This window comes from Medicago truncatula, chromosome 8 (assembly GCF_003473485.1).
Source record: "Medicago truncatula cultivar Jemalong A17 chromosome 8, MtrunA17r5.0-ANR, whole genome shotgun sequence".
Lineage (NCBI taxonomy): Eukaryota > Viridiplantae > Streptophyta > Magnoliopsida > Fabales > Fabaceae > Medicago > Medicago truncatula.
Genome location: NC_053049.1, coordinates 14325387 through 14353350, shown reverse-complemented (window position 1 = coordinate 14353350; position 27964 = coordinate 14325387). Strand labels below are relative to the sequence as shown.

Genomic DNA, 27964 nt, shown 5'->3' with positions numbered 1-27964 from the left:
CATGTAAGTATATATTATACGCGATTTTAAAAAATAACTATCCAATTTTTAATTCTAATTAGGCATATAATTTCATCTTGAGCTAGTAAACAGGAAATACTAAATAGGAACTCCGCCCTCCGTCTGTTGCAATATCTCTATCAATTAAGTTATCATCTCGATAACCTATTTTCTCTATATCTAATAACATTAGTTATAAAATTTAATTTAATAATGAAATATACAAAACAACATAAAATAAAATAAACATACTCCCTCATGTCGGTATTGTATGTGAAGTTTGACATAGAAACGATAGGTGGAGAAATTGAACCACTTACAAAGACAGCATCATCAACCCAGTGATTTGTGTTTGTTTACACGTAGGTTTTTCTTTTCTTTCTCTTTTCAATTTGCGTAAACAATTCAAACGTCTCACTTGTTAGTGTTGTGTTGTCTAATTCCTACCAATCATTTTCTAACTTCTGTTTCTCTATTTCTTATTTCTTATCCATATTACACGACAAAACTTGACAAAGAAACAGTCGATTATGATTAAAAAGTCTCTTTTATGTCGGCTTCACAATATTCATGTATTCTATTTTTGGTTTAATTAAATAAATGGAATTAATAAATATTCTAAATTTTCTTGAAAAAAAAAAAAGATCTAAACTTCATTTTTTAGTTTCTAAAAAAAAAAATCGTACTTTTGATTTTTGTAACATTTTCCGTCATCATTTTTAGTTTATTTAAAAAATTTCCATTTGCATTTTTAGTCTTAAAAATTTTTATCAACATTTTTTATCCTTAAAAATGTCCAAAAAAAAAATGGTATAGAAATTAATAAGTCTGATTATTCCTGTATAAACTAAAATTTTAGATATTTATAGGAACTATTTACTTATTAACCCTTTTTTTTTTTTTTTTGGCTTTTTCAAAAAAAATTAACCCATTATTTTATTTTTGCTAACATATTCCTTTATTTCATGATGGCGATTAGATAAGAGTTTAAATTCATATAAAAATCAAAATTACTTTTGTTACGATAAAAAATGTCTAATTGGATATGTTTTTTTTTAAAGGCTAAGAAAATATATTAATAAACCAAAATAAGTCTTTTTAGTATAAGGTGTATCAGAGAAACTTAATAATCCAAGAAATTCACAATACAATCAAAGGTACTACCGGTTATAGTCCGAGGACATAAATTAAGAAACAACCTTTAAGCACGATAAAAGATTCAACCTCCAAATTAAGTAGTTAAAATCGTACAAGACATAATACAATTTTAACCACCAAAAAGTTTGGAGTTTCACCTTTCGGATAAAGAATGAAGAAGATCTTCCTTGTGATGAAAAATTCTTCCATTTTGCTCCTTCCATATGATGAAAAGCACACAGATCCAAATAGTACTAAAAGCCATGTGAGAATTTTTGGAAACCCCCCCTAGTCCACCGAACTGAAATGAAGAGTCGTTGATATACCTAGCCAACCATAAATCAGAGGACATGGCCGACCAAACAAGTCACGGTTAAAAAATAAATAGATGATCTCTATCTTCCGAATTACCATAATTAGCAAACAATGAATATCAGTATTAACCAAAATATGTCGCCTAAACAAGTTATCCTTTGTTGAAATTCGATTCAGAAAAAAATGCCAGACAAAAATGTTTACTTTAAGCGGAATTGATTTAAGCCATAACACATGATTATAACCCTTGTTTAAAACAACTACAACATCATTCAAGTTATTATAAAAGGATCAAGGGAGTATAATTTACACTAGTTTTTTTACCTCTCAAGGGATGAGATCGCATATTTCAACGTAAAAGGAGTTCATAATTAACTACAATTTTGACTATCCACATGTATGTGAGATACCACCATTTAAGTTGATGGTCGTGCACACGTCTCCGTGAAAGTGGTGTGCCACCACTCCTAAACCCCAATCAGGGTAGCTCTCTCAACGAACGGCATTGCCTCGGTTCAACGAGATCTTCTCACAATTGGTACCCCTTCTTCGACAAATTTAGTCTCATTTGAGTCGAGTATTGAATGATTGTATTTTATTCATGTTGATTTGCTTCTACTCGTGTCATCTTTGCCTTCGTAGGTAGTCGCAAGTTTGAGCAAGTTCGTATCTTCTATAATCTTAGCTCCACTTATGTGGATTTGGGAATGTGCTTGTTGTTCGCTTATGAGGGTCTATCTTTCTCATCTGGCCCATTTTTTGATCTGTTGTGATTTTGTTTTAAAGATCTTAAATCTTATCGTTTTCTAGATTCAAGATTTGGGTTTCTTATAGTTTCTTTGCCGCTGAATCTGTCGGGGTTTGTTGTCTATGGATTCTCGACGAATTGGGGGTTAAGTGGCTGCTCTAAAGAGCGCCACAAAGATGTTGCAATGGAATCTTAAAGAAGGTCGAGTAGGCTAATTGATTGGTGAAAGTGGTGGCGGATTTTTTTAGGTGTTATGTGGGCATGTCTTTTTGGATTTTGTGTTGTTGTGAGCCTGGGTGGTGAACTCTTTTTGTTTTCTATGGCTCTTTTGGAGTTGGGTATGATTTTTCCGGTCATGTTTAAAACATCATAAGAAACCCCATCACGAAATTATGGGATTTTCAAAAAAGGAGATAATTAATTATGAATTTTAAGAAATTCTTAATTATATGGAACGAAAATTCATAATTAATTCGTTTCTCGTTTAAACACTCCAAAATTTTGTGGTGGCTAAACAAAAAAGTTATGAATTTTTATGATATTCTAAACTTGCATGCAAAATTGGGGATGAAATTTAACTCGTGACTATATGCTTACTCGAAAAAAATTGTGATTTTACACGTTTTGGTTGAAAAATCAAAACAAATCATTATATCTTTAAAATGTTATAAAACTTCTATAATCTTTGCAACAATAAAAAACACTCAAAATTTAATTTCCAAGTCGAGTTTTATGTTGTTTTGAATTTTAAGTTTATGGCTCTTTAAAAATCCATAGTTTATCCGTTTCTTGTTGAAAAATTCTAATTTTATGTGGGAGACCTTATTTTAACGTCCTAAATAAGCCTGCCAAAATAAAATAAAATATAAAATGGACATTTAGGCTATTTTCCTGAACTTTATGTCTACAGGGTAAAATGATTCATTTAGTTTCTCAATTAATGTTCGCAAAAATTATTTTTAAGGAAAAAATAACAATTATTTTTTTATATAAAAATCCATGTTTTTGTTTTAAGAAGTTAAAATCAAATTTATTAAAATCGCAATGAGTCCTAATCAGCACAAGAGGTGCTAGGTCAGGATTTGTAAAATAACAACATACAAATGATAGATGGGGAGCCCCCAATGACCAATTGTAAACCCATAAACACGTGCATCTAAGACAAAATCTCAAAACCCACATGAAACATCACCTAACAAAGGACTATATTCAAAAACAGTAAAAGGAAACACCAAGATCGAAGGCAAACCACCGCACAACAACATAAACAAAAGTTGTACCAAATCCCTCAAACATTCTCACAAGCTGCCACAAAATCCGAAACTAGATTATTCAAGCCTACCTCATCCATACCACCACGCAAAAACCACACTCCAAAAACCCCAGCTAACTCCATCGTATCACGCAAACACCAATAACCTCGCTAACCCTCCCATTGGCCACCACCCATTTTGCAACCGTTTAAACATCACCAAAAACAACCGTAAGAAACGATTCTAATGCTCTGTCTTCCTACTGCATCACCGCCACCACACACCACAAAACCGCCACCATACACACAACCTAAAACCTGTTTCTTCTCACCACCGGTCCACCAAATCAACATCACAATACAATCATGTATCCCACGAAGCTGTTGAAAAGAAAAGCCAAACAATAGTTGGAAAACTACAACTTCTACCCATAAAAGCACCTTCACTCCAACATCACCTAACAAAACCCCTCCTTCACCAAATAAATGGCCTACACGCATACTCATCACCAAACAGATACCACCACACAAAGAACACAACCACCACCTATCTTTCTCAACATCCACCACAAATATGGATCTAGATCTGGATCCAAGTTCGGATCTATAAACTTCCACCACAAGCCACCACTGCGAAATCAACACCAACAACCACGAAAACCACCATGAACTGAAAACCCACACCTCCATGAAACCCAAATGCCGGGGGAATAGCTCAGAGTCAGAACTGTGAACTGTTGCTACAACCTCGCAATGCCACCAGTGCAACGGTTGTCGGAGGTGAGTGATGCGGAGGCCGTGCCTCATCGCACCACCGTCATAAGGATCTACATCTTGAAGATTTGAGGGATAAAGAGGCGGCTAGTTTTTTTCCCGAGGGAGGCGGCTTTCTATTATATAAAAATCCACGTTGCAGTAACCATGGTGCAAGATTTCCTGCATGATTAGCCCCCCGTGCGTGACTAAGCTATTGGAGATCCAAACTAAGAAGAATCTCATATTATAACAGTATAATACATTTTTATTTATAAAAAACTATTTTTAGACTTCACATATATTATAAGAATTATTTCAACGATTAATCCAATTTTCAATTAAACCTACATTTTACTAGGGTAATCTCGATTATTTTTTACATTAAAATCAATCTAATCATTAACTATCGTAACTTTTTAAATATTTCTACAAATACACATTTATATAAAGTTGTAAAATGGTACCCAAAAAAAAGTACCGCTAACCGGTGTTAGAGACATTAGTCAACAAAAGCTTAATAACGGCAGCTTAAAATAGTTGTAAAAGTGTGATATTTTCATATAATTATGATTAATTTTTTGAATTTTTTTTTTTTTATAAATAAAGATTGGAGTGAGATCCTTCAAAAAAAAATTAAAAAAAAAAATTGGAGGGAGTTCATAAATAACTAAGATAGTAAGATGTGGCATTCTATTCTATGACATAAAATTCCCAGAAAACCACGAATACATTTAAACGCCGTGACTATGACATCACATGAGAGAAAGTAACTGCGTCAAAATAGACGGCGCCGCTCCATTTTCTCTTTTATCTTTCTCTTCTTTCCCTCTTCTCTCTCTCTCTCTCTAGAAATTCCTTTACAACAACTGAAGTAAAGAACCCCCCCCCCCCCTCTCTCTCTCTCCCCTTGTTTTCGTCTAAGGTACGCTATTCACTCTCTCTCTCTCTCTAGTTCTTATTCGTAACTGTATTATTTATTTGATTTTTTCATTTTCATTTTTATTTTAATTTTAAATGATGCGTTATTATTTGTGTTATTCAAATTCGATGATTTTTACTGACAATCCCGGTTTTTTCGCATGACTTTTTGAGTGTGTGTGTGTGTGTGTGTGTATCCAACTATTCGATGTTTCATCAGATTTTTGAGATTGGATCATATTCACAATTTCATTTTAATAAATATTGCCAATTTAATTTTTAGCTTTTTTATTTGGAGCCAATTTTATTCGATTTTCTTTGATAGTTCATTTTTCTGGTGATTTGAGTTGGTAAGAAACATATTAATTTGCAGCTTATATCATAAGTAATTTATAATAAGCTATAAGCTGTTTTATTAAGCTATCTTGAAGAGCTTGTTTAAATAAGCTGGAAACAACTTATGTTGAACATTTCATAAGTTGTCTTCATAACTTCTCCTATACAGTCTCACAAGTACATATGCTAGTGAATAAAATAAGCTAATCCAAACAGGCCCCTAAGTAGTTATTGTTATTTCTTAAATTTATTTGCCTTACACTTTATTCCATACTCTTTTATTACTATTGTGTTCACTTTTCTGGTTGAAAAATTATTGTAATTGTTTTTAGAGTGAAGACCCAATTTGGTCCTACTCAATTTTCTCACGTCCCAATTTAGTCATCGTCAAAAAGTACTACCAAAGGAGTCCCTGACATTTTTTATATCGTGAACAAATCAGTTATAATGAATCAGTGACTAATTTGTGTTTCGTATTAAAATGTCTGAGACTAATTTGAGTTTTATTTTGTCAAGGATTAAATTGGACCGTGATAAAATTGTGAGGAATCAAATTAGGTCTTTACTTTTGTTTTTAATTATGTTTTGGCTGTCACATTATAGATAGATTATTGCAATTGATGATATGACTTTTTCATCTGTTTCAGGAAGAGAGTGGTGCTCACTGGTGAATGGGTGTTTTTGGCGGTTGTGTTAGAAGCTAAATACTATTTTCAATTTCAGAATGGGCGCTGCGTGTTGTGTTTCAGCCAGAGATAAAACTATTCAAAGTGGACCAACCAGTGAAGTCTGGCATAGGAATGCTCGGTGTTCCCCAACATGGAGCTTGCGATGGGATCATAGAAGCCGTGTAGCTGGAGAAGATACTTCTATAAATTGGTTTTCTGACGGTGTTAGCAGCAATGACAGATTGGAGAATAAAAATGAATCACATGTATCCGAGGATGGAAGCCCGTTGCAGAGTTATCAAAGGAATAGATGGCAAAAGTCCCCAATCTCTGAAGGAACTGCTCAACATACAAAATCATTTTCTGGTAATTTTCATTGAATCAACTCTCTCATTTTAACTATCCATGACACACCTACTTGTTTTTCGCAGTAATTTTTTTTCTCCTTTTCCTAGTTATTATTTCACATGTCTCATGAGATGAGTCAGTAACTTATCGAGTAGAATGAAATAATAATCACACTGCTACATTGAAGCTATGGCAGTAGTCATTGTGATATATTAAATATATAAACATGGTGATGTGTTCTATCGTTTGTTTTCTTTTTCATAAAACAATCAGCCATCAAGAAAAATTGCAATAAATATGGTTAGAATGATAGTAATTCCATATAAGGAACAAGTTGGGCGTTTTATGTCATGTTATTGTACCAGTAAATCTTGAGCGACTTAGCTGGAAATTTCAAATATGATAGATCATGGGACTGTAAAATAAAAGAGAAATGAACTGCTATGAATTCCATAGTGCAAATAAATGTTTTTGTTGTACTACAGCTACTATACACAATACAACATAAAAAAACGTAGATGAATGGAACATCAAGTTGGCTCCTTTTATTTAGGAAACAATTGACCATCGGTACATAAACATGTCTCCGAAGTTATCTTTGTTAAAGTTAAACATCAAATCTGTCTGGGCTATTTTTTCTGAAAGCTCAGCAAATAAAAATGTTTTTCCTTCAATCTTGTGGTTTATATCAAAGAGGAGATAATATAGTGCTTGGTACAACTTCTTATATTAGAAAATTTCCAAGTTTAATGTGTTTTATGGCATTCTTTTCTTTCACGGTCTAGTCTGTGCCTATTGAAACACAATGAATATTAATAGCTAAATTGGTATTGTGTCCCATTGTTAAATCAGCAGCAAGGCTCATAAGTCATAACCCTTGTAGTATTAAAAATAATGAGTGGTCCTTAGCCCCCTAGTGCTTGTTACCCTGAGTATAAAATTCAAAACACAGAACATTTTGTGGAAGCTTGTTTGTCAAAAGGCTTAACTGTGTTTGAATAGATTATTGAACCATTTTGATTGGCCTTTGATAATCTGATTTTATTATTTCATTGGGTTGGGGTGGAATATGCACCATTGTATAAGTTATTATGTTTCTCTCTCTAGTTCATCATAATTCGTAGCCCAGTACTTGATTAACAAAATATATAACAGAATTGGAAATCTTTTAAGCATATACATCGCTAGATGGTAAATGGTCTTAAAAAATGAACGACTAATTAACAATCCCATTTGCACGAAAAGTTATCACTTATCATCATGGATTTTCCTGAAAAATCACATTCTCTCAAATAAATATGAATGGAAATTATTCTGTAAATCCCCCATGCCCACTCAATAGGGAAAAACAAGCTTATTATGCAATTCTTCTAGAGGACTGTCCACCCAACATTTCCTTTTGGTCTTGAGCAATAAACTTGGTAAATGATTATAGAAGTTCCCCTCATAAACACACAATCTTGGATGAAGGTCCATACTTGAGAAAATTGTGTATGTTAAGTCCTTTAAAAAAGTCAAAAAAAAAAAAAAATAAACACTTTCAGGTCAATGTGTATATTTATCTGAGGGCCAAGTAATTACTGTGTATCCTGATGTGGCTTCGTTTGTATTAATTATTGTCTTGGCAACCCCTGCACCAATACGAGACAGCAATGCTGCTATTAGAAAAAAAGAGGAGTGCTAGCAACACTCTCTTCTTCAACACTTGCTCTAACACCCACTCTCTTATTGGGTGAAACTCATGTGGGTCTCACCACTTTATGTAGGACCTATTTTCAAATTGTGGATCCTACATAAGTTTCACCAAATAAGAGAATGAGGAATGAGTGTTAGAGTTAGTGTCGCTAGCACTTCTCTAGAAAAAAAGAGTAGACCATCCTTGTTTTAAATTTAACTGATCCATTAGTAAATTATGATTCACTCAACTGGTTTGTTTATAGATCTGATGGTGTTCATGTTTATGTCAGATCAATCTATTTCAAGGAATGTTTCCATAGATGGGAGAATGGAACAGGTAATATTATAACTGAAAAGGAATTTGGTGGTGTTTTAAGTTTTTGCAAGTAGTTCATATCTGATTTCTGGGGCACATTTCCTGCTTATTAATCTCTATATAGGTGAATGAATTGGAAGAATCAGCGGCAGCATCAATATCTTGTCCATTTCCTACAAAAACTTCACCTACATTGTCTTCTACTTCGTTGTCAATATCTCCTCTGCCATCCCAAAGCCGCCTACCTCCATCCAGCTCAACACCATCAAAGTGGCCCTCCCATTCTAGAGGATTCCAGTTATCACGGCAAGTTTCTGATAGCCGGATCATGGGATTTAAGTCACCTAGCAGCTTTTATGCATCTGAAGAAAGGCCGGTGTTTCCTTCACGGAGCAATGAATATGGTATGCACTCTGGCGGGGGATCTTCAGATTATTGTTCTAGGCCTGGCTTTACTGAGCTGATGGGCAATCCTCACATGGAAAGATGGTCAGTTGATAGCGAGTCATTTGGTTTTAATTGTGATAGGTTGGCTAGATTCAGTAGCCGGTTTTCAACTTCTCCAGTTGATTTGCAAACATGTGGTGTTTGCTCAAATCATTTAACTGAAAAGTCTTCTTGGAGCACTCAAAAGATTATTGCAAACAATGACCTGTCTGTAGTTTCTGTTCTTATTTGTGGACACGTCTATCATGCCGAATGTTTAGAGAGTATAACACCTGAAATCAACAAGTATGATCCAGCTTGCCCAGTTTGCACTTTTGGTGAGAAACAAACTCGTAAATTGTTTGAAAAAGCTATGAAAGCTGAAATGGATTCAAAAGCTAGAAATAAGAAATCAAGGAACCAAATTTTGGATAATGAGATTGACGATGATGATGATGATTCTGTTGTATTTGATCAGTTTAAAGATAAAAGGCGTCAAAATAAAGGTCCTAGAATGGACTCTAGTTCTAGCAAAAGAAGCTCTTCTGGGAAACCTTTTCTGAGTAGACATTTCTCATTTGGCTCAAAGGGTTCCAAAAGCATGTTAGATAATCACCCAACCCGAAAGAAGGGCTTTTTTTGGGCGAAGTCTAGCAAGGAATAAACTGCTTCTTGGTTGTTGGTAAGTTGCATTATATTTATTGTGTTGCTTTCGTAAAGTTTATCAATAGCATCCTTAAAGTTGTCATATTCCATACTTTTGTTTGGAATAATATTTTGTACATTATGTTTGGTTAAAAATCAGAATTTCTTACTCTTTCTCTGTTTCTAATTGGTGGTTATGTCCAATCCTAACCCAAGTCAGACCACCATGAAAACTGTGAGCTAGTGCTCTGGTTGGGACCTCCAAAAATTCATGTGATAATACTAGGAAATAATTGGCGAACTTGCTGACCCCTTGCTGAATTGTTTGGTTCCTAGTTATAGCTAAAAACTCAAGACTATACCCTATCAATTTGTCCAATGTGAGGAAAAGGCAATCCTCTATGGTGCGGTGCAGCCACTGCAAGGTCATTGGATTTAAGAACAGTGTTGGATATGACGGCTTAATTGTCTAGTCACTCAGTGAATTTGTTCAAAATCATTGGTTGTTTCACATCCACATTTCTTTGGCTTTTGTTATTGGTGCAGCCTGTTATCGGCTTCAAAGTTCAAATGTTTGATGTAAATAAGCTTATACTGCCAGAAATCCTCAGCTGTTATTTTGGACTTAGTTATTGTTTATTTTCCCTTTTAAAACAGATTCCGTTGTTGTTCATCTCAGCAACCTCAGATATAAGGACTGATGAAAGGGCAAGATGTCATTCATAAAGTTTTCATTTTTGAGCATCTGCGTACACCAATGCGTGATTTCAAAAGGATTAGAGACTGAAGTTACTCTGTAAAGAAGAAAAGTGTAAAACATACAGAAGGATAAGATAAATATACGAAGACAGAGATAGTGTTTAGAGACCAAGGTTCTTTATATGTTTTGTACAGATCAATTTGTTTATTGCATGGATATAATTCATGTATCCAAATGATGTTCTGTTATCCATTGTTCTACTAATGTAATTCAGCATACATGCCAATTAGGTTGTATCTGGTGTTGGGCAACACCAATTAGTTTGGTTAAGTTAGTTGCATAACATTTTCAGAAAAACCTTGTATCTGATCAATGATTTATTGGTGAGAATGATTTGTGATTTTGGTAGCAGATTGTATTATCTGCATTATTTAATACACCATTTGTTGCTTGCTGACTGTTTGTTGAATCACCAAGTCCTCAAAGTTTCAACTTTTACACTTCTTACACTGATATTGCTTGCTTGTTGTGACTTTAGAGTTCCGTGCACGTTTATATGTTTCTTCTAATAATATTATTAACTAACTTATACAATACGCTCCCATGAATCAATCAATCAATCATGATATGACATGACATGATAAAACAAATAAAAAGTACTTACAAAGATATCCTTTCTACTTGTTATTATTGAGTGACCAAAAAAGAGCATATGTTGACTCAGAGGAATAAAGGTGATATATATTTTAATTCTTTTTTATTAAAAACTTGTTACTTTATTATTTCTCATGTGATAATTATAGAAAGTGACGAGTGTGATCAATTTTAATACAAATTTTAATTAATTTGTATTGCACCTGTCAAGATTGTTTATTGAAATATTATAGATCATTTTTTAGATTATCAATATTACACGGCTTTATACTTGGCAAGAAAGATATGAGAAAGTAGAGTTTAGGTAGGATCTTCACACCCACATTTTGAAAATAAGGATAATGCTTCAAGGCTGGTTTGTCCAACATGAACAATAACTTTAATATAATTAAGTCACGTAGGTAGGTGTTTGGAACGTGCCGAACGTGACTTAAATCACGTAGGTTGTATTCCAGCATGACTTAAGTCACGTTGGGTTTAACACCTGCGTGACTTAAGTTACGTGGGAGTATTTTGGAAAGTTTGGTTGGAAGTGAGCAATTTTTGATGGGAGAAGAGCAATTTTCAGACAAGTCCAATAGTAGCAATTGTTTTTCGTCATTATCGTCTATGCGAAATTGTATATGCTAGTACATAGTTTAATTCCTTCACAAAATTTGCTTACATATTTTGAAGTTGTTTCTCTTAAATATGGAACTTTCATATGCATAATTACGAATTAAACTCAAATACATATGATATTTGCTGCCCCAGTATGTTGGTATCTAAAATCCCTACAAAATGTTTATATTTGTAGAACTGGTCATTGTGGCCATAAATTCCTGCTCAAAATTGTTGTCCGATGGATTACTGTGTTTGAGTTCTAGAGATTTTTGTGTTGGACAATTCTTATCATATTCTAGCTCTGATGAATTTTTGTGCCCCATGTTTTTTATTTATGATCGTGGTATAATACAATCTATTTAAAAGCAGTCATTCATATTTCGATTTATGATTGTGGTATAATACAATTTATTTTGGTTTATGATTGTGGTAGTATATAGATTCTTCTGGACTTACTCACCAGTCACAAGAATTACATCCACAAGGGTATTAGTTTTTCGGTTAAATATGTTTTTAGTCTCTATAAATATATCAACTTTCGTTTTAGTCTCTCTAAAAAATTTCATAAACTATGTTTGGATCAAACCATATTTTCATAAACCTTACTTTCATTAACCACTAAATCTTTCATAATAATTTCTAGTATAGTTTTTCTAGGTCTTGCTCTACCTCTTTTGATCTAGCTCTCCTCCATCCAATCTACTTATCTTATTACAACAATTATAGGCTTTCTCTCAGCATGTTGAAACTATTAAGTCTATTTTCTACCATATTTTGTACTATAGGTGCTACCCCAAATCCCTCTTTAATGATGTCATTCCTAATTATATCTCGTCTAGTATTACCACTCATCCAGTGTAACATCCTCATCTCCGCTATGCTTACCTGATTCTCGTGTTGGTTCTTGTTGAAATTGACTCAAAATTTTATGGATGAAGAAGATTGTTGCTAAAAATATAAAGATTTGTTTTAAATATATTTTGTGGTTCTAGAAGATTGTTGTTGAAAATATATTTATGGATAGTTAATAAATTTTTGTACCGCATGAAAGAAGATTTGATGCAAATATATTTTGCGTTGAAGGAGGAAAAAAAGAAGGTATCCTCAGCGTGATATTAGTTTCAAATTTACGAGCTATATTTCTCTGTAAAACAGATCTTGTATCAGTTGAAATATGAGAGAGAGTAGAAAAACAAGGGTTTAGAAGTCAACAACAAAACTAGAATTTGTAGAGTTTTCTCTTGGAAACAAACATTAGGATTGGGATTGAATCACCATTGATTCACCTTGGAGAAACACTATTAGGATTGAGACTCTTAATCACGGGAAGAGATTCGGGACTTTGGGTATAATTAGTTTTGAAACTGATTCTTGTAACCCTTTGGAATCTTTTGTATTCATCATTATAATGGAACGGAGAGCTTCTCTCTCCCCACAGAGTAAGTCAGTATTGGACCGAATTGAGTAAACAAATTTTTGTGTGCTCTCTCTCTTTTTCTTCTTTGATTGTTCTATCTTTTGCTTGTGTTTATAACTGTCACCCACGTTGTTTTGGTTACTTGATTAATTTGCTCCAAACATCAAGTACTAGATTGGTGTGATTTTTAACAAATTCACAACAATTGGCGCCCACCGTGGGCCAATGATCAAATTGATAATCAGGTACCACGAGTTCAAAGTGGGATATTGAGAAGTTCACTGGAAGTAACAATTTTGGGTTATGGAATGTCAAGATGCATGGAAGCAGTTTTGATACAACAAAAGTTTGCACAAACGTTGAAGGGTGAAGGTGTGTTACCAGTCACCATGTCACAAGCGGAGAAGACCGAGATGGTGGACAAGGCTAAGAGTGTCATTGTCTTGTGCCTCGGGGATAAATTTTTTAGGGATGTCTTGTATCAATTCAAATATGAGATAGAGTAGAAAAACAAGGTTTAGAAGCCAACAACAAAACTAGAGTTTGTAGAGTTTTTTTTGGAAATAAACATTATAGTTGGGATTAAATCACCATTGATTCACCTTGAAAAAACACTATTAGGATTGAGTCTCTTGGTCACAGGAAGAGATTCGGGACTTTGGGTAGAATTAGGTTTGAAACTGATTCTTGTAACCCTTTGGAATCTCTTATAAAGTTACCCCTCATTATAGTGGAACAGAGAGTTGCTCTCCCCAGAGTAGGTCAGTAGACCGAACTGGGTAAACAAATTTTCGTGTGTTCTCAATCTCTCTCTTTCTCCTTTGTTGTTCTATCTTTTGCTTGTGTTTATAGCTGTCACCATGTTGTTTTGGTTGCTCGATTAATTTTCTCCACACATCTAGTATTTTATTGGTGTGATTTTTAACGAATTCGCAACAGTTATTAACCACCCGACAATCTGTACCGTACCATACAACATTGTTGGTCTTACGGTTGTCCAATAGAATTTTCCTTTTAACTTAAACAATATTTTCTTATCACATAAAACACTTGAGGCTCTTCTTCATTTCAACCATCCAACTTAAATACGATGATTTACATCTGCTTTTATTTCTTTGTCATTTTTACTATGGACCCAAGATATTTAAACCGTGTATCTTGGGGTATGATATGATCTTCTTCTTTCACCTTCAAGGTAGAACTCATCCTCCTGTTAGTGGTTGGTTTCCGAGACCGATTACCGAAGTAGAAATAAGCTCACTCCGGAATGTCGAGTAGCTTTAACAGAGGGAAGAGAATTGCTTACCAAAACAACCATTGAGACGTACCAGCCCCGAGAGTCCACTTACTTATCCTTTCGATGTGTTTTTTTCCTTTCGTCTTGTTGACTGGGTTTGGCTTTCTTATCTTTTGTGAAAGCCTAAACAAAGCCTCACTCCTAGTAGTGCACTCACTCTTACTTGCTTTTACAGCAACCTATTTTTCTTCAAAACAGCCGATTTAAAGGAAGTTGTCCGGTATTCACTTCGATTATCTCGAGTAATCGAATCGCCCGCTTCAGGCTAGATAAAAGAACAAGGCCTTAATGTGCAAAGGAGGATGAGTTCTACTAGGTCTTTTGCTGAAGTTACATTCCATATACTCTGTCTTGCTTCTACTCATGCGGAAGTCATACACTTCTAAGGCTTGTCTCCAAGTCTCTAACTTTCCATTCAATTTCTCCCTCGACTCTCAAAGCAGGACTACTTCATCTGCAAAAACATACATCTTGGTTCTAAATCTTGGATATGTTTCGTAAGTACATTCAAAATTAATTAAAAGGGTAAGTGCTTAGGGTTATCCTTGGTGCAATCATATAGTTATGAGAAAATCGTCAGTAGCCCCATCTTACGTCCTCACACTAGTCGAAGCTCCCTCAATGTTTGTAAATGCTAAAGTAGCGTCTGCATTTAGATAAACTTTTCATACACATTTAGCCTCAAATTTAGCATCCACGTTTGTAGATTGAAATATATCCTAGTTATGTTTATAAGATTGAAATAAAGCAAAGCTCCAAACTAAAACTAATTGCGTAATACTTTGAGCTGCAAACTTAACAGGGCATCATAAAGTGTTAGCCTTTCATGTTATTTTTATTAACAAACATAAGATATATTAACAAACATATTAACAAGACCCTTTTTGTTTTACTAAAACAAACCTTTTAGCTTGAAATGTCATATTTAGATCAAGACAAGCACAACTCAGGATTCATAGATTATATTTTTATTTTGTTTGCTAATATAGATGAACTCTAAAATATTTCTCAAACACTTCGGAAATAAAATTACTACACAGGCCCAAAAATTATACTAGATCAAACTTAAGCTCATATACACAGTAAGAAAAACAGCAAGCATGTGCCCCAACAACTATTTTGATATCTTGAGTATCATTTGAATTCTCCTTTTACATTTGCTTTTTCCTTTATTCCATTCTTGTACTTCAAACAAATCACATGTTGCATGCAGGCGCCAACAACCCTGCAGTTTTGGTCTTCTCCCCTCACAAGCCATTCAATTTTTGCTTCTCAATAGGTCCTCGAGTAAGGATCTTAACCTAGCTATTTAGTATAAATATATGAGCAATAAATCAAGAGCAAAGGGCTTCCTTCTTTCTTCTTCATTGGTTCTTCTCTCGTAGCTCTCTTTCATTTCTCCTATGTGTTGTTTTACTTTTAGGTCTTAAATGAGATCTTGGTTATATCTATTGTTTATAAATTTAATTATACATCACTTGTTTTCTTGATTTTTAATAGAACTTCTTCAAATTAGAAAGTTGAACTTTAAACAAGTTTGTTTCAAGCTCAAGAGAGTATTGGCTAGCAGAGCGTTAGTTTTGATGTCTTCATTTTTTTTGTAACATGATGTTTTTCTGATTTCAGTGGAGTGTCTAAGTTGATGAAAAATTCGAACCATTAAATTGGTTTTGAGAATTTAGTTATCATAATATTTTGACAAGTAAGGTCTGATGCAAAAGTTTAATCAATAAAGAATTATGCAACAAGATTTTCTTTTTTTGAAGGAAAAAGATGTAAAAAGATAGAGGGAAGCAAACTCTACTTCCAATTAAAACTTATGTAATCTTTTATAAAATAATCAATTTTATCAAAATAGTAAAAAATTAAAAATGAGTAAAAATCAAATTACACACTCGATTCATATTTTTCAGATGGTTTTACTCGATTCATGTTTTTTCATATTTGACCTTTAAATTATAAGTTTATATCATATAGATCATGTATGCAAAATTTTATACAAATCTAAAATCATTTAATATATATGGTTTTGAGAATCACCAGGTTTAATCGTGAGTTTTTTAAAGAATCTCATACATACATGCACCTTCACATTTTTGGGTGTTGTCTTTTAAAAAATCCTAAATGAAATCCACTTGGCAATTTGTGCTTTGATTTTGATTTTTCACTTATTTTACTTTATGGTGGTGACTTTTACCTTGTTGAAAATTATCCACCCACCAAGAGAACCACATCACAAATTGTATCATAATCAGCGCTGCATCATTATCTTTGATCTTGATAATTTTTGCGAACTACGTTATTGTTAACTTTATGGGATGGGTTTTTGTTTTGATTTTATTTATCTCTGAAAACCAATTCTAAACCGTCTATTGCTTTAGGAAAGTGGCATGAAATCCTTTTATACACGGTGTTAAGCCTATATGACACTTATCAATACAACCTTAACATCGAGTATTAGAAGGTTTCCTCCATTTCCTAATCTTAGTAAACTGTTTGAGAATTGGTTTTCGATAAAAAAAAAAATTCAAGCAATTAGTCATGCCATAAAACTAATTGATGCCATCAAACTATCATAAAGAATGATGCAGCGAAAGTAATGATCATAAGAATGAAAAGTTGTAATATGCTTCTTCTAGTGAGTGGATGATTTTTAACAATGAGAAAGTCAACAATATTACAATGTACATAAGTGAAAATTAAGATCAAAGCACAAATTACCATCTTGGTTTTATTTAGAAACTTGGCATGAGTTGTGATAGCAATGGTGGCACCCAAATATTTAAAGTTCTAGGTTGCAAGTGGTATGCGATATTTTAAAACTCACGATTTCGTATAGAACTGTATTCCAGCAGATAATGTATTTAAGAAGGAAATATTATTATGGAATTGGATTCAAATAATGCTATAGCTTTGGTGGAAAACAATGAGACAAGTCCTTGGAATCTGTTTTTCTTTTTTTGTATTAAATATGGTGATATAAGATCAAGAAGGCCATTGATGTTTGCATCATCTCTATATGAATGCTAGCAAGGTGTGCGAGTGTATCTCTTCATAAACATGAAGTGTAAAGTATGTTGTATGGTTGTTTATTGGTCTTATAAAATCTATGAGTCCTGATGTTGCAACTAGTATGAGATATATATGTTTTGAGCCTGTTCATGTGAAAGCACTATTGTGTAGTTGGTTTGATACAATAATATTGGGGTCTGATATGCAAAACTAATTTGTCTTGATTCCTATTGCACCATGAGATAAATGAACAAAATTAGTTAGTTAATAGAGGTTACTTGATGTGTAAGCTAACCTTATAGAGTGTTCCCTCAGTTTTAGATACTTGCTAATGCATAGTAGCTTATGATGTAGAAGCGTGTGTCTATAAGTATATGTTGTAAACTCATGGTTCATTAATGGAAATAACTCTTTCATTTACTTCGAAAAATTAGCAATGAACATGGTTAAAATGGTAATAATTTCATATATGGAACAAGTTAAGTGTTTTATATCACATTATTGTACTAGTAAATCTGGAGGGAATTAGATGGCAATTTCAAATATGATAAGATCATGAGACTAAAAAATAGAAGATAAATTAACTGCTATGGACTAAAAAATAGAAGATAAATAGAAGATACAATGCTGCAGCATGAGAATCCCGCAATGCATCGTTAACATATGCGTGTGTGCTTGCATTGTAACAGTTTATAATGAAATTTCTAAAAATAATGAGAGGTTTTCCGGCTATTGAGACCTATTAGTTCTCCCGTTTTCACAAACCTCAACATCAGCATTCATACTTTACCATCTTCATTCTTTCATTGATATTACTAAAACCACTCTAGTCACTTTGTTTGTGTTGTTGTTGAAGGGTTGTGTGAAAATATTATAGAAAATGGACAAATTTATACAAGAATTTGAGGCATTGAGCACAGATGCAGAAAAGGTTCAAATGAATACATTGAAACGAATTTTGGAAGACAATGCATCAGCGCAATATTTACAGAATTTAGGTCTTAATGGAAAAACTGATCCCGAAAGTTTCAAGGCATGTGTTCCACTTGTTACACACAAAGATTCGGAACCTTATATCAATAGAATTATTGATGGTGATGCTTCTCCTATTCTAACTACAAAGCCCATCACAGCTATGTCTTTAAGGTGTACTGTTGTTTTCTTTTTACAATTTCATATGTTACATACATTTGATTTTTGTTGCTTCGTAACGTTAATCTTTCGTATATTATACGCTATATTTGTTTTGTATACAATTGCAACGTAGAAAGTTTCTAAATCTGAGAACCATGCTCTTGCAGTTCTGGCACTACCCAAAGGAAGCCTAAATATATACCATGGAATGATGAAGTGTTTGAAACAACAGTGCAGATACATCAGGCCTTTTTTGCATATCTAAAACAGGTTCATTTCATTTATTAAAAAAAGGTTAATATATGTTTACCCCTGTAATATTAGTGATTTCCGGTTTACCCCTTAAAAAAAATTGTTTAGATTCTAACCCTGTAATTTGAAGATTCTTTGATTTTGGACCTTCATGATCCATCGATTTGTAGTGATATAAGGGAAGGAGTTCTTAGTAGTAGAGTCACAGATCCATCGATTCGAATCTATGTCTAAATTGCTCAAACCAAATCCAGAATTAGCTGACATAATCCACAAAAAATGTCTAGGGTTGAATAATTGGTATGGTTTGTTACCAGAGTTGTTTCCTAATGCGAAGTACATTTATGGAATCATGACGGGGTCGATGGAGCCATATTTAGGAAAGTTGAGGCACTATGCAGGAGAGTTACCTTTAGTGACTTCTATCTATGGAGCTTCTGAAGGGTTCATAGCTGCAAATATTAACCCTAAACTTCCCCTTGAATTGGCAACCTATGTTTTGTTTCCTCAAAATGGATACTTTGAGTTCATTCCTCTCACACAGGTTAAGAATGAGGGTACTGAGCTTTGTGTTGATCCTCATCCAGTGGGACTCACTGAGGTGAAGGTTGGTGAAGAATATGAAATTGTTCTGACCAATTCAGCAGGTAAATACTAAACTATTACCAAGTTTATTTAGTTTGCTTTTGGTTTTTTGACACCTTTATGTTAATGTGTTTCGGGAAATGTTTACGATAAAAAAGTTAACTTTTATCGTATTAACTTACTCGGTTATATAATTTCAGGGTTATACCGGTATAGGCTAGGAGATGTGGTAAATATTATGGGATTCAGTAACTCAACACTGAAACTCAAGTTTATTCGTAGGAGTAGTGTTTTGCTGAGCGTTAACATCGACAAGACCACAGAGAAAAATTTACTGCTAAATTATTAGCAGAAGAGGAATTGGAAGTTATTGAATTCACAAGCCATGTTGATTTATCTAATGAGCCTGGAAACTATGTAATATTCTGGGAAATTAGTGGTGAAGCAAGTGAAGAATTGTTGAGTAAATGTTGCAATTGTTTGGATAAGTCTTTCACTGATCCATCCTACAGTTTTTCGCGCAAGGCCAACACTATTGGGGCCTTAGAACTCCGAGTTGTTGGGAAAGGAACATTCCAAAAGATTCTTGATCATTACTTGGGATTAGGAACATCTATTAGTCAGTATAAGACAGCAAGATATTTAGGTCTTACACAGAACATTGTGTTGCAAATCTTGAATGAAAATGTTGTCAAGAAACATTTGAGTACTGCTTTCAATTGAATAATATTTGGCATTGTGCCAATAGTCTACAATTAATAAAGTTTCTTAGATTTAATAAAAAGAATGTGCAACTTTCTAGCTTTTTTGTTTGAACTTTTTTTTTAACTTGATGGTTCAGATCTTAAAATCTTTTATGAATCTTCATTAAGCCTATGCCATTTGCCAATATATATCTTTGGCTTTGAATGGATTTTCTTTGAGTCTGAATATAAAGTATACATGAATGCTTCATATGATTTACACAATATCCATAATATGTATACAAGACTCTAATTCTAACCGATGGAATTTTAACGGTAGTAGAATCTTATGTGTCAAGTGCCAACCCCATCATTTCTATTTATTTATGTCGTAATTTCGAATTGCATAAAAAATTCAGAAACAAAGAAGAATGTATCAATGAAATGTTAATGTATCAATGAAATGTTGTTTGGTCTCTAATGATTAGAGGTTTTCAAAAATTTGAAAACCGAAACCCCTTTCTTTATCTTTATTGTGTGCAAATACTTCAGTCGGATGAGAGGAAACCCTCAGTCCGATTTTCAAAGGGGGAGATCCATCCTATTGAATCTTATCCAAATTTTTCGTTTGCTAATCCAGTAATTATAAAACCTACTTTCTTACGATTAGGAGATGTTCATTCAAATATGAAATTCAATCTTAAAAATACAGTATTCCACTCTTTTTTACTACTAATCGGTATACAAGGGTTTCCTATCCACCAAAAAATAAATATCAGTACAAGGGTTTTTTTTTTTTTTGAGGGAAATATCAGTACAAGGGTTAAATGCCATGTTTGTCGGGCATACAAATGAAAAACCATATATTATAGTTGGTGGATCATTTTGACGGGAGCTTCTATAAAGGATATATGAATGCTTCATATATTCCTTCAAACGAAAAATTTAATACGTCATATAATTTACACAATATCCATGATACATGAAATTTTAACGGTATAGTTCATAATCATCGATACAAAAGTACAATAAAACTATGTATTTATTTTACTAAAAATAAATGATATTCATTCGTTCAAATTGATAGAGTACATCGATACAATGCAAATTCACTAAAAACAAAAGAAATGAATCTGCGAACAAACTCACAGCATCTATGTTAATAGCATAATTAACGGCAAGGTACAAAAGCCTGCACATATGATTATATTCAAGTCTCCAGAATACTCATATCTCCGGATCTGCAACGTTGACGATGTCAAAGTCGTTGATTGAATTTGCACTGAATCGAAGTTGATCTGATAATCTGAACCGGTCAAATACCTGAACGAAACAAGAAAGACAAACAACGTCATACTCATACAAAGACGACGAACAAAACAATGTCGCACTAAAATGACGAAATCAAGAAAGAAAAAACGAAATAGATGTGAAAATCACTTAGTCCAACAAAAAGGGGAATAGAAAAACGAATTAGATGGGTAATTTTGGGTAAAAATTTGACCATAAATCACCCCTCTTTAGTGAAACTATAGTTTTGACGATGGCTCGCAAGAGGGAAGGGAAAGAGAGCGGTTTGATCCTTTTTTTTTTTTTTGAATAAAGTTTGATCCTAACTTTTTTTTTGAATAAAAAGTTTGATCCTAACTTGTAACTAATAAAACTATGTATTTAAAGAATAGAGACCAATGACTAATTAACATCCGTTAATATTATTCGTAACATAACAATTATGACTTCCTTTCATTCATTTATTATTTCACGTTAATTTGTGTGAGTGAAATAATTATTTTGGGTTATTTAACAAAATAATTGTTATTGAGTGTTTTTTTTTTTTGGGTAAAAAAGTTGAGTGTTTTTTAGATGGAACATGGGTGTATCATTTTTTAAATTGAGTGTAATTTTCTATGATCATGTAACAAAATAATTGAAGGTCAAAAAAAATTGTATTTTTTAGATGGGACACCAGTGTGTCGTTTTTAAACTAGAAGTTGGACCCATTTGTTTAAGATAATAAAAAAACTATTTTGATTATCTTATAAATAAAATTATATTTTTTTAGAAGAGAGAGAAACATAAAATCTTTTTTTATAATTTTAAACAACCCAAAATAGATTATTAAGCCCCGTAAAAATTGACTTTGCTATATATATTATTAATTTTATTTGAAATTATATATTTTCCTTGTCAGAGTAACAACACTGCTTGAGCTTCCAAGAATCATATGATTTCAGGTTCATGTCTCTTCATGCTTGACATGTTCTCTCTACGTGCAGTCACATTAGTAAGGGACTAAGTGCCCTGATTAATGTATATATACAATTAAAAATAATGTCAACTTTCAGTGTAAATCAGGTATCTCTGCATGCAATTGTATAAACTAGTTCTTCGATTATTTAAGTTTATAATTTAAAATCTATTTAATCAAGTCAGACTGTGAATCATCTCATCCATCCTGTGGTTAAGATTTCCTGACAGCATGACATGACACAAAAAAAATTAATGAGTATGGAAAGACATGACATTATTGCAATAAATGTAACTAAAATTCAGTTTCTTGTTGATGTTGTTTTATGGAATGGCACTACATCATGGTAGAGAGAGCTCAAAATACCTGTCTAAAGGGAATTGGAGGTGGAAGTTTCCTACATTCACGTAGTCGAGATATAAGTGACAGTCCGATTAAGATTGAACAGTTCAGATTCAAGCACCGTCTTTTATATTATATGATAAAAAAAATTAAATATGTATTCTTAGATCTTATAATCTTGATCGAACGTCTCCAAATATCTCGAATGCGTGAATGCGTAAGTAGGGAATCCAAATCTAAATTGAAGGTGGTTAAAATAAAAAGGAAAAGGGAGTTTGACTTGTTCAAAGCAACCATTTGTTTTGTACTAAAAAAAGGCATTAATCAAAAAAAGACAAGAAACATGTTAATGTACGAGAATTGACAAACCACAAAAAATGAACATTCCAAATTCTTAGGCTAAATATTTGGAATCCAAACATTCTGTCATTGTTGTCATCCTTTCCTATTTTCCTCCAAACAAATTGAAAGTTGTTATTAGAAATCTAATAACACCCTTTTCCATGCTTTCTATCAACTTATAACATTTCTAAATTTTCATAACCTCACCCTCAATCCCCCCCAGGAGGTATGGGGAAGATAGAAAAAAACACATCAAAAATAAAATATTCATTACAACAAAATCATAATAATAATTTTCTATCAACCTTGTCATCAATATCACCTTTGATGGCTATCCTCCTGGTCATTCTTCTCTTATCTTTTTCTTCACCTTCATTAGCTCTTCCTTCTTCGTCTCCAAGTTTCGTTCCAAAAGATAGTTTTCTTATTGATTGTGGTTCTGAAAATGTAGTTACTTTACCTGATGGTAGACAATTCAAATCAGATCCACAAGCAAATTCATTTTTACAAGCTAAGGATGATTACAAAGTTTCAGCAACTGATGCTGATGTTCCTTCACCTATATATTCAACTGCTAGAATTTTCATTCAAGAAGCTAAGTATTCATTCCATTTGGTTCAGCCTGGTTTTCATTGGATTCGCCTTCATTTCTATCCTATCAAAAACAGCGTTTTCGATCTTCAAAAGGCCACGTTTTCTGTCAACACAAATACTTTTGTTCTTCTTCATAGCTTCAATGTGAATAACACTGACAAAGCAATCCTCAAAGAATATCTCATCAATGCAACAGAACCACAGTTGATGTTGTCCTTCATTCCTTTGAAGAATTCGGCTGCGTTTATCAATGCAATCGAGGTTGTTACGGCGCCAGATAGCCTAATCGTTGACACCGGCTCGGGACTTTTCCCAGTCGCCCCGGTTAACGGATTAACAGCCTATGCTTTCCAGCCTGTTTTTAGGTTGAACAATGGAGGACCTCTAATTACATCAGCAAATGATACACTTGGAAGAATTTGGGAATCTGATGAACCTTATCTTACAAATAAGAATCTTGGAAAGAGTGTTACTGTTGCTACTAATGTTGTTAAGTTTCCTCAAGACAATCCGGATATTTCGCCTTTGATTGCACCACAAACTGTTTATTCTTCTGCCACTGAGATGGGTAATGCTGATGTGAGTCTACCAAATTTCAATGTGTCATGGAAATTTGATGTTGACACTTCTTTTAGTTACCTTGTTAGGTTGCATTTTTGTGACATTGTGAGCAAAGGACTTAATCAACTTTACTTCAATGTTTATGTCAATGGAAAAACTGCAATTGCTAATTTGGATTTATCAGCTATAAATGGTGCATTGGCAACACCATATTATAAAGATTTTGTTGTGAATGCAACATTGATGACTCAAGGATTGAGTGTTCAAATTGGTCCTGCAGATGCTAATGGTGGAAATGCTAATGCAATTATGAATGGTATTGAGGTTTTGAAGATAAGCAACACAGTGAATAGTTTGGATGGTGAGTTTGGTGTTGATGGAAGGAGAGTTGGTGGTTCGAACCGTGGAACGGTTGCAGCGGTCGGTTTTGCTATGATGTTTGGAGCATTTGTTGGTCTTGGTGCTATGGTGATCAAGTGGCATAAGAGGCCTCAAGATTGGCAAAAGAGGAATAGTTTCTCTTCATGGTTGCTTCCTTTACACGCCGGCGACACAAGTTTCATGAGTAGCAAGAATTCAATAGGGAAAAGCAACATTTTCTCATCATCAATGGGATTAGGAAGGATTTTCTCCTTTTCAGAAATACAAGAAGCAACAAAGAATTTTGACTCCAAAAACATTATTGGTGTTGGTGGTTTTGGTAATGTTTATTTAGGTGTGATTGATGAAGGGGTTCAAGTTGCTGTCAAGAGAGGAAATCCACAATCAGAACAAGGTATCAATGAATTCCAGACTGAAATCCAAATGTTGTCTAAGCTTAGACATAGACATTTGGTTTCAATGATTGGATATTGTGATGAAAATGAAGAAATGATTCTTGTTTATGAGTACATGCCTAATGGACATCTTAGAGATCATCTTTATGGAAAGAACATGCCAGCACTTTCTTGGAAACAAAGGTTGGACATTTGCATTGGATCGGCAAGAGGTCTTCATTACCTTCACACTGGTACGGCACAAGGAATCATTCATCGCGACGTTAAGACAACAAACATCTTGCTTGATGAGAATTTCACGGCTAAGGTATCCGATTTTGGACTTTCAAAAGACGCGCCTATGGGACAAGGTCACGTTAGTACCGCCGTGAAAGGTAGTTTTGGTTATCTTGACCCTGAGTACTTCAGGAGACAACAATTGACCGAAAAGTCTGATGTTTACTCGTTCGGAGTAGTCCTGCTCGAGGCATTGTGCGCCAGGCCAGCTATTAACCCTCAGTTACCTAGAGAACAAGTTAACTTAGCTGATTGGGCTATGCAATGGAAGAGAAAGGGTTTGCTTGATAAAATCATTGACCCTCTTCTTGTCGGTTCGATTAATCCCGAATCTATGAAGAAATTTGCCGAGGCTGCTGAGAAATGTTTGGCTGATCATGGTGTTGATAGGCCTTCAATGGGAGATGTTCTTTGGAATTTGGAATATGCATTGCAGCTTCAAGAAGCTTTTACACAAGGAAAAGTTGAGGATGAGAATGAGGCTAAATCTGCTGCTGTTGTTGTTCCTACTTCACCTGCTCCTCCTACTACACCCCCCTCTGTTACTGATTGTCCCCCCACACCTCCTCAACAAGAAGTAAATAATAGTCCTGCTGAAGTTCAAGCTATTGATGGCCATTCTGGAACTGCAATGTTTGCACAGTTTAGTAATCTTAATGGAAGGTGAAATCCATCACATGGAATTCTGTAAAGTTGATCATGTGAAGGAAGTGTTATATTATAATTTTGTATGAATGTGGAGAAAAAAATTTGATGTATAATGGTGTGTGATGATACTGTGTGATGTTTTCTGTTGTGAAGTATTATGTTTGATGGTAGAATTTGTAATACTGGTTAAAGTACTGGTGTGTGTAATTATATGTGCATTCAGTACCATTAATCATATGGTCTTATATAATTTGATATGTAATATATTTTGTTTTGTAAATTTTAGGGACTGATTTTGAGAAGCAAGTTTAGGAAAACTTAGATTTCAATTTCCATGCAATTTGACAAGAAAATAGCTTCTTTTTCTTATTTGGTCATATGATATAGATGATGTGCTACCTGCAAAAAAAAAATTAACATAGGATGAATAGATCAAGATTGTAATCAATGATTTTAAAAAAATAAAAATAAAAAACATATGTCTCCAATATCAAGATTATTTAGTATAACTCTGCACACGATTGCGAGTGAGGTCGTATCACCTTGACTACAGTTCTCCGCAATATTAAAAATTGCGATAAAGTCGAGATTGTGTATGTCATTTAAAACCTTACTGGATAGTTAAAATCTAAATTAACATTTTCAATCTTTCATATGTTTATGACATGCAAGACTGTTGAATTGTCTAATAATTTTTTCAAACTTCTCATAGAAGTGCATTAGTATCCAGAGCTTAATTTGAAAACTAAATGCACAAAGTCCATAGTTTCTCTTTAATTGCATCTAGTACTATATATTATTTTCATGCATTTACTTTGCTACATTTGCATCTAGTGCCATAAGTAAACTATTTATGAGGTCAAAACACATAATCTGTCATAAGAAATGACTTTCTTCTATCTAATTACTATATTAGTCTGGTTGGAAAGTATTTACCTCATACTTCATAAAAGTGTTAGATTCAAATCATGATACCAATGTGAGAAATTCACTAGGAGCAGGGAGGGATGTATCATGTACATTATGAGCTGTGGGGACACATGCATGTACTATGTTATTGTGGAAACAAAAAAAGTGAGTAGCATACATGATATATGATATACTTTATGTTTGACATTTTGATCAACAATGTGGCACACACCCACCCAACATAAACTCAACATGCACAACACAACTCAACAGTATGGCCCACACCCAACAAAATGACTGATAAAAATCATAGAGAACAGTTGTGATTATTTTTGCTTTCCAAAAAGAAATATATTTACACAAATATATATATATATATATATATATATATATATATATATATATATATATATATATATTTCCTCCTGAAAAAGCATTGGTTATGAGATTGAACCCTGTACTTGGTTTACAATATATTTATGCTCCAAAAATGAGGATTGAAGAAGCTAGAATTCTTAGCTTCACCTAGATGCAGGAAATTTTGCTTCAGCCACAGATCCAAACAGTCAATGAAAGGAAGTGTAGATAAGGATGGGGTTGCCATTACCCAGTCTTAATAAAAGCAGAATTGGTGGGTGCAGAAATCAAATGTTCATAACATTAAACTAGTATATAGCTTGGGACTGGGGACCAATATCAGCCTGAAGAACGTTGAAATAAAATCAAAAATTTATAAAGTAAAAAGAGGAGTGTTATTTGAACAACCAATTTGGTAACAACTTATTTGACAACCATTACAAAGAAAAAAGTAGTATTGGCACGGAAACCATAGCAATATAGAGATAAAGTTCAAACTAATGTGAGTACGAGAGAGAAAGTTGTCACAAAAGTTGTATGAAATGGATGTTCAAATATCATTTCTCAAGTAAAAAATAACAGTTTTGCTTTCTTTTTTCTTAGAGCAATGTTATTTGAACATCAGTTTGGTTGACAACCATATTTTTATAAAGAAAAGCATGTGTTGGCACAAAAATCAAAGCAATAGAGAGAAAATAAAATATAATATGAGTATGAGAGAGAAAGTTGTCACAAAAGTTGTTAGGAAATGGATGTACAAATATCATTTCTCTTTTTCTTAAATGTGCTTCTAATAAAAGACAGATGCCTCAAACAAAAACAAAAAATAGAACAGTATGAATCAATTGCTGCAAAAGTTTTACGCACGCAAATCTGTCATGCCAAACATCATCATCCATTTGACATTTGTATTAAGGCTCTGTTTGGTAAAAATAGCGGATAGCTTATAAGTTAGCTGATAGCTTATGACTGATAGCTGATAAGTTAATTAAAGTGTTTGGTAAAACTGGCTAATAAATGTAAAATGACATA

General features: G+C 33.5%; 2 protein-coding genes and 1 pseudogene across 2 annotated transcripts; all 3 read left to right on the top strand.

The window, feature by feature from the left end:
• Window positions 1-4967: 4967 nt before the first annotated feature.
• Window positions 4968-10712, top strand: LOC11444076 (uncharacterized). Its single transcript, XM_003627697.4, has 5 exons — window positions 4968-5130; window positions 6110-6496; window positions 8446-8492; window positions 8596-9579; window positions 10200-10712. Exons 2-4 carry the CDS (start codon window positions 6187-6189, stop codon window positions 9559-9561), a joined length of 1323 nt encoding a protein of 440 aa, XP_003627745.1. The 5' UTR covers window positions 4968-5130; window positions 6110-6186; the 3' UTR covers window positions 9562-9579; window positions 10200-10712.
• Window positions 10713-18105: 7393 nt separating this feature from the next.
• Window positions 18106-19919, top strand: LOC11441431 (jasmonoyl--L-amino acid synthetase JAR4-like; annotated as a pseudogene).
• A 3219-nt stretch (window positions 19920-23138) lies between these two features.
• LOC11446962 (probable receptor-like protein kinase At4g39110) lies at window positions 23139-25959 on the top strand. Its single transcript, XM_003627693.4, has one exon. The coding sequence runs from the start codon at window positions 23139-23141 to the stop codon at window positions 25683-25685; it is 2547 nt and encodes an 848-aa protein (XP_003627741.3). The 3' UTR covers window positions 25686-25959.
• Window positions 25960-27964: the final 2005 nt, after the last annotated feature.

Excerpts from the sequence above, each read along its gene's own strand:
- LOC11444076 (XM_003627697.4), top strand. The coding sequence starts at position 6,187 with ATGGGCGCTGCGTGTTGTGTTTCAGCCAGAGATAAAACTATTCAAAGT. Across the intron at positions 6,497-8,445 it reads ACATACAAAATCATTTTCTG|ATCAATCTATTTCAAGGAAT; the intron begins GTAATTTTCATT and ends TGTTTATGTCAG. Across the intron at positions 8,493-8,595 it reads TAGATGGGAGAATGGAACAG|GTGAATGAATTGGAAGAATC; the intron begins GTAATATTATAA and ends ATCTCTATATAG.
- LOC11446962 (XM_003627693.4), top strand. The coding sequence starts at position 23,139 with ATGGCTATCCTCCTGGTCATTCTTCTCTTATCTTTTTCTTCACCTTCA.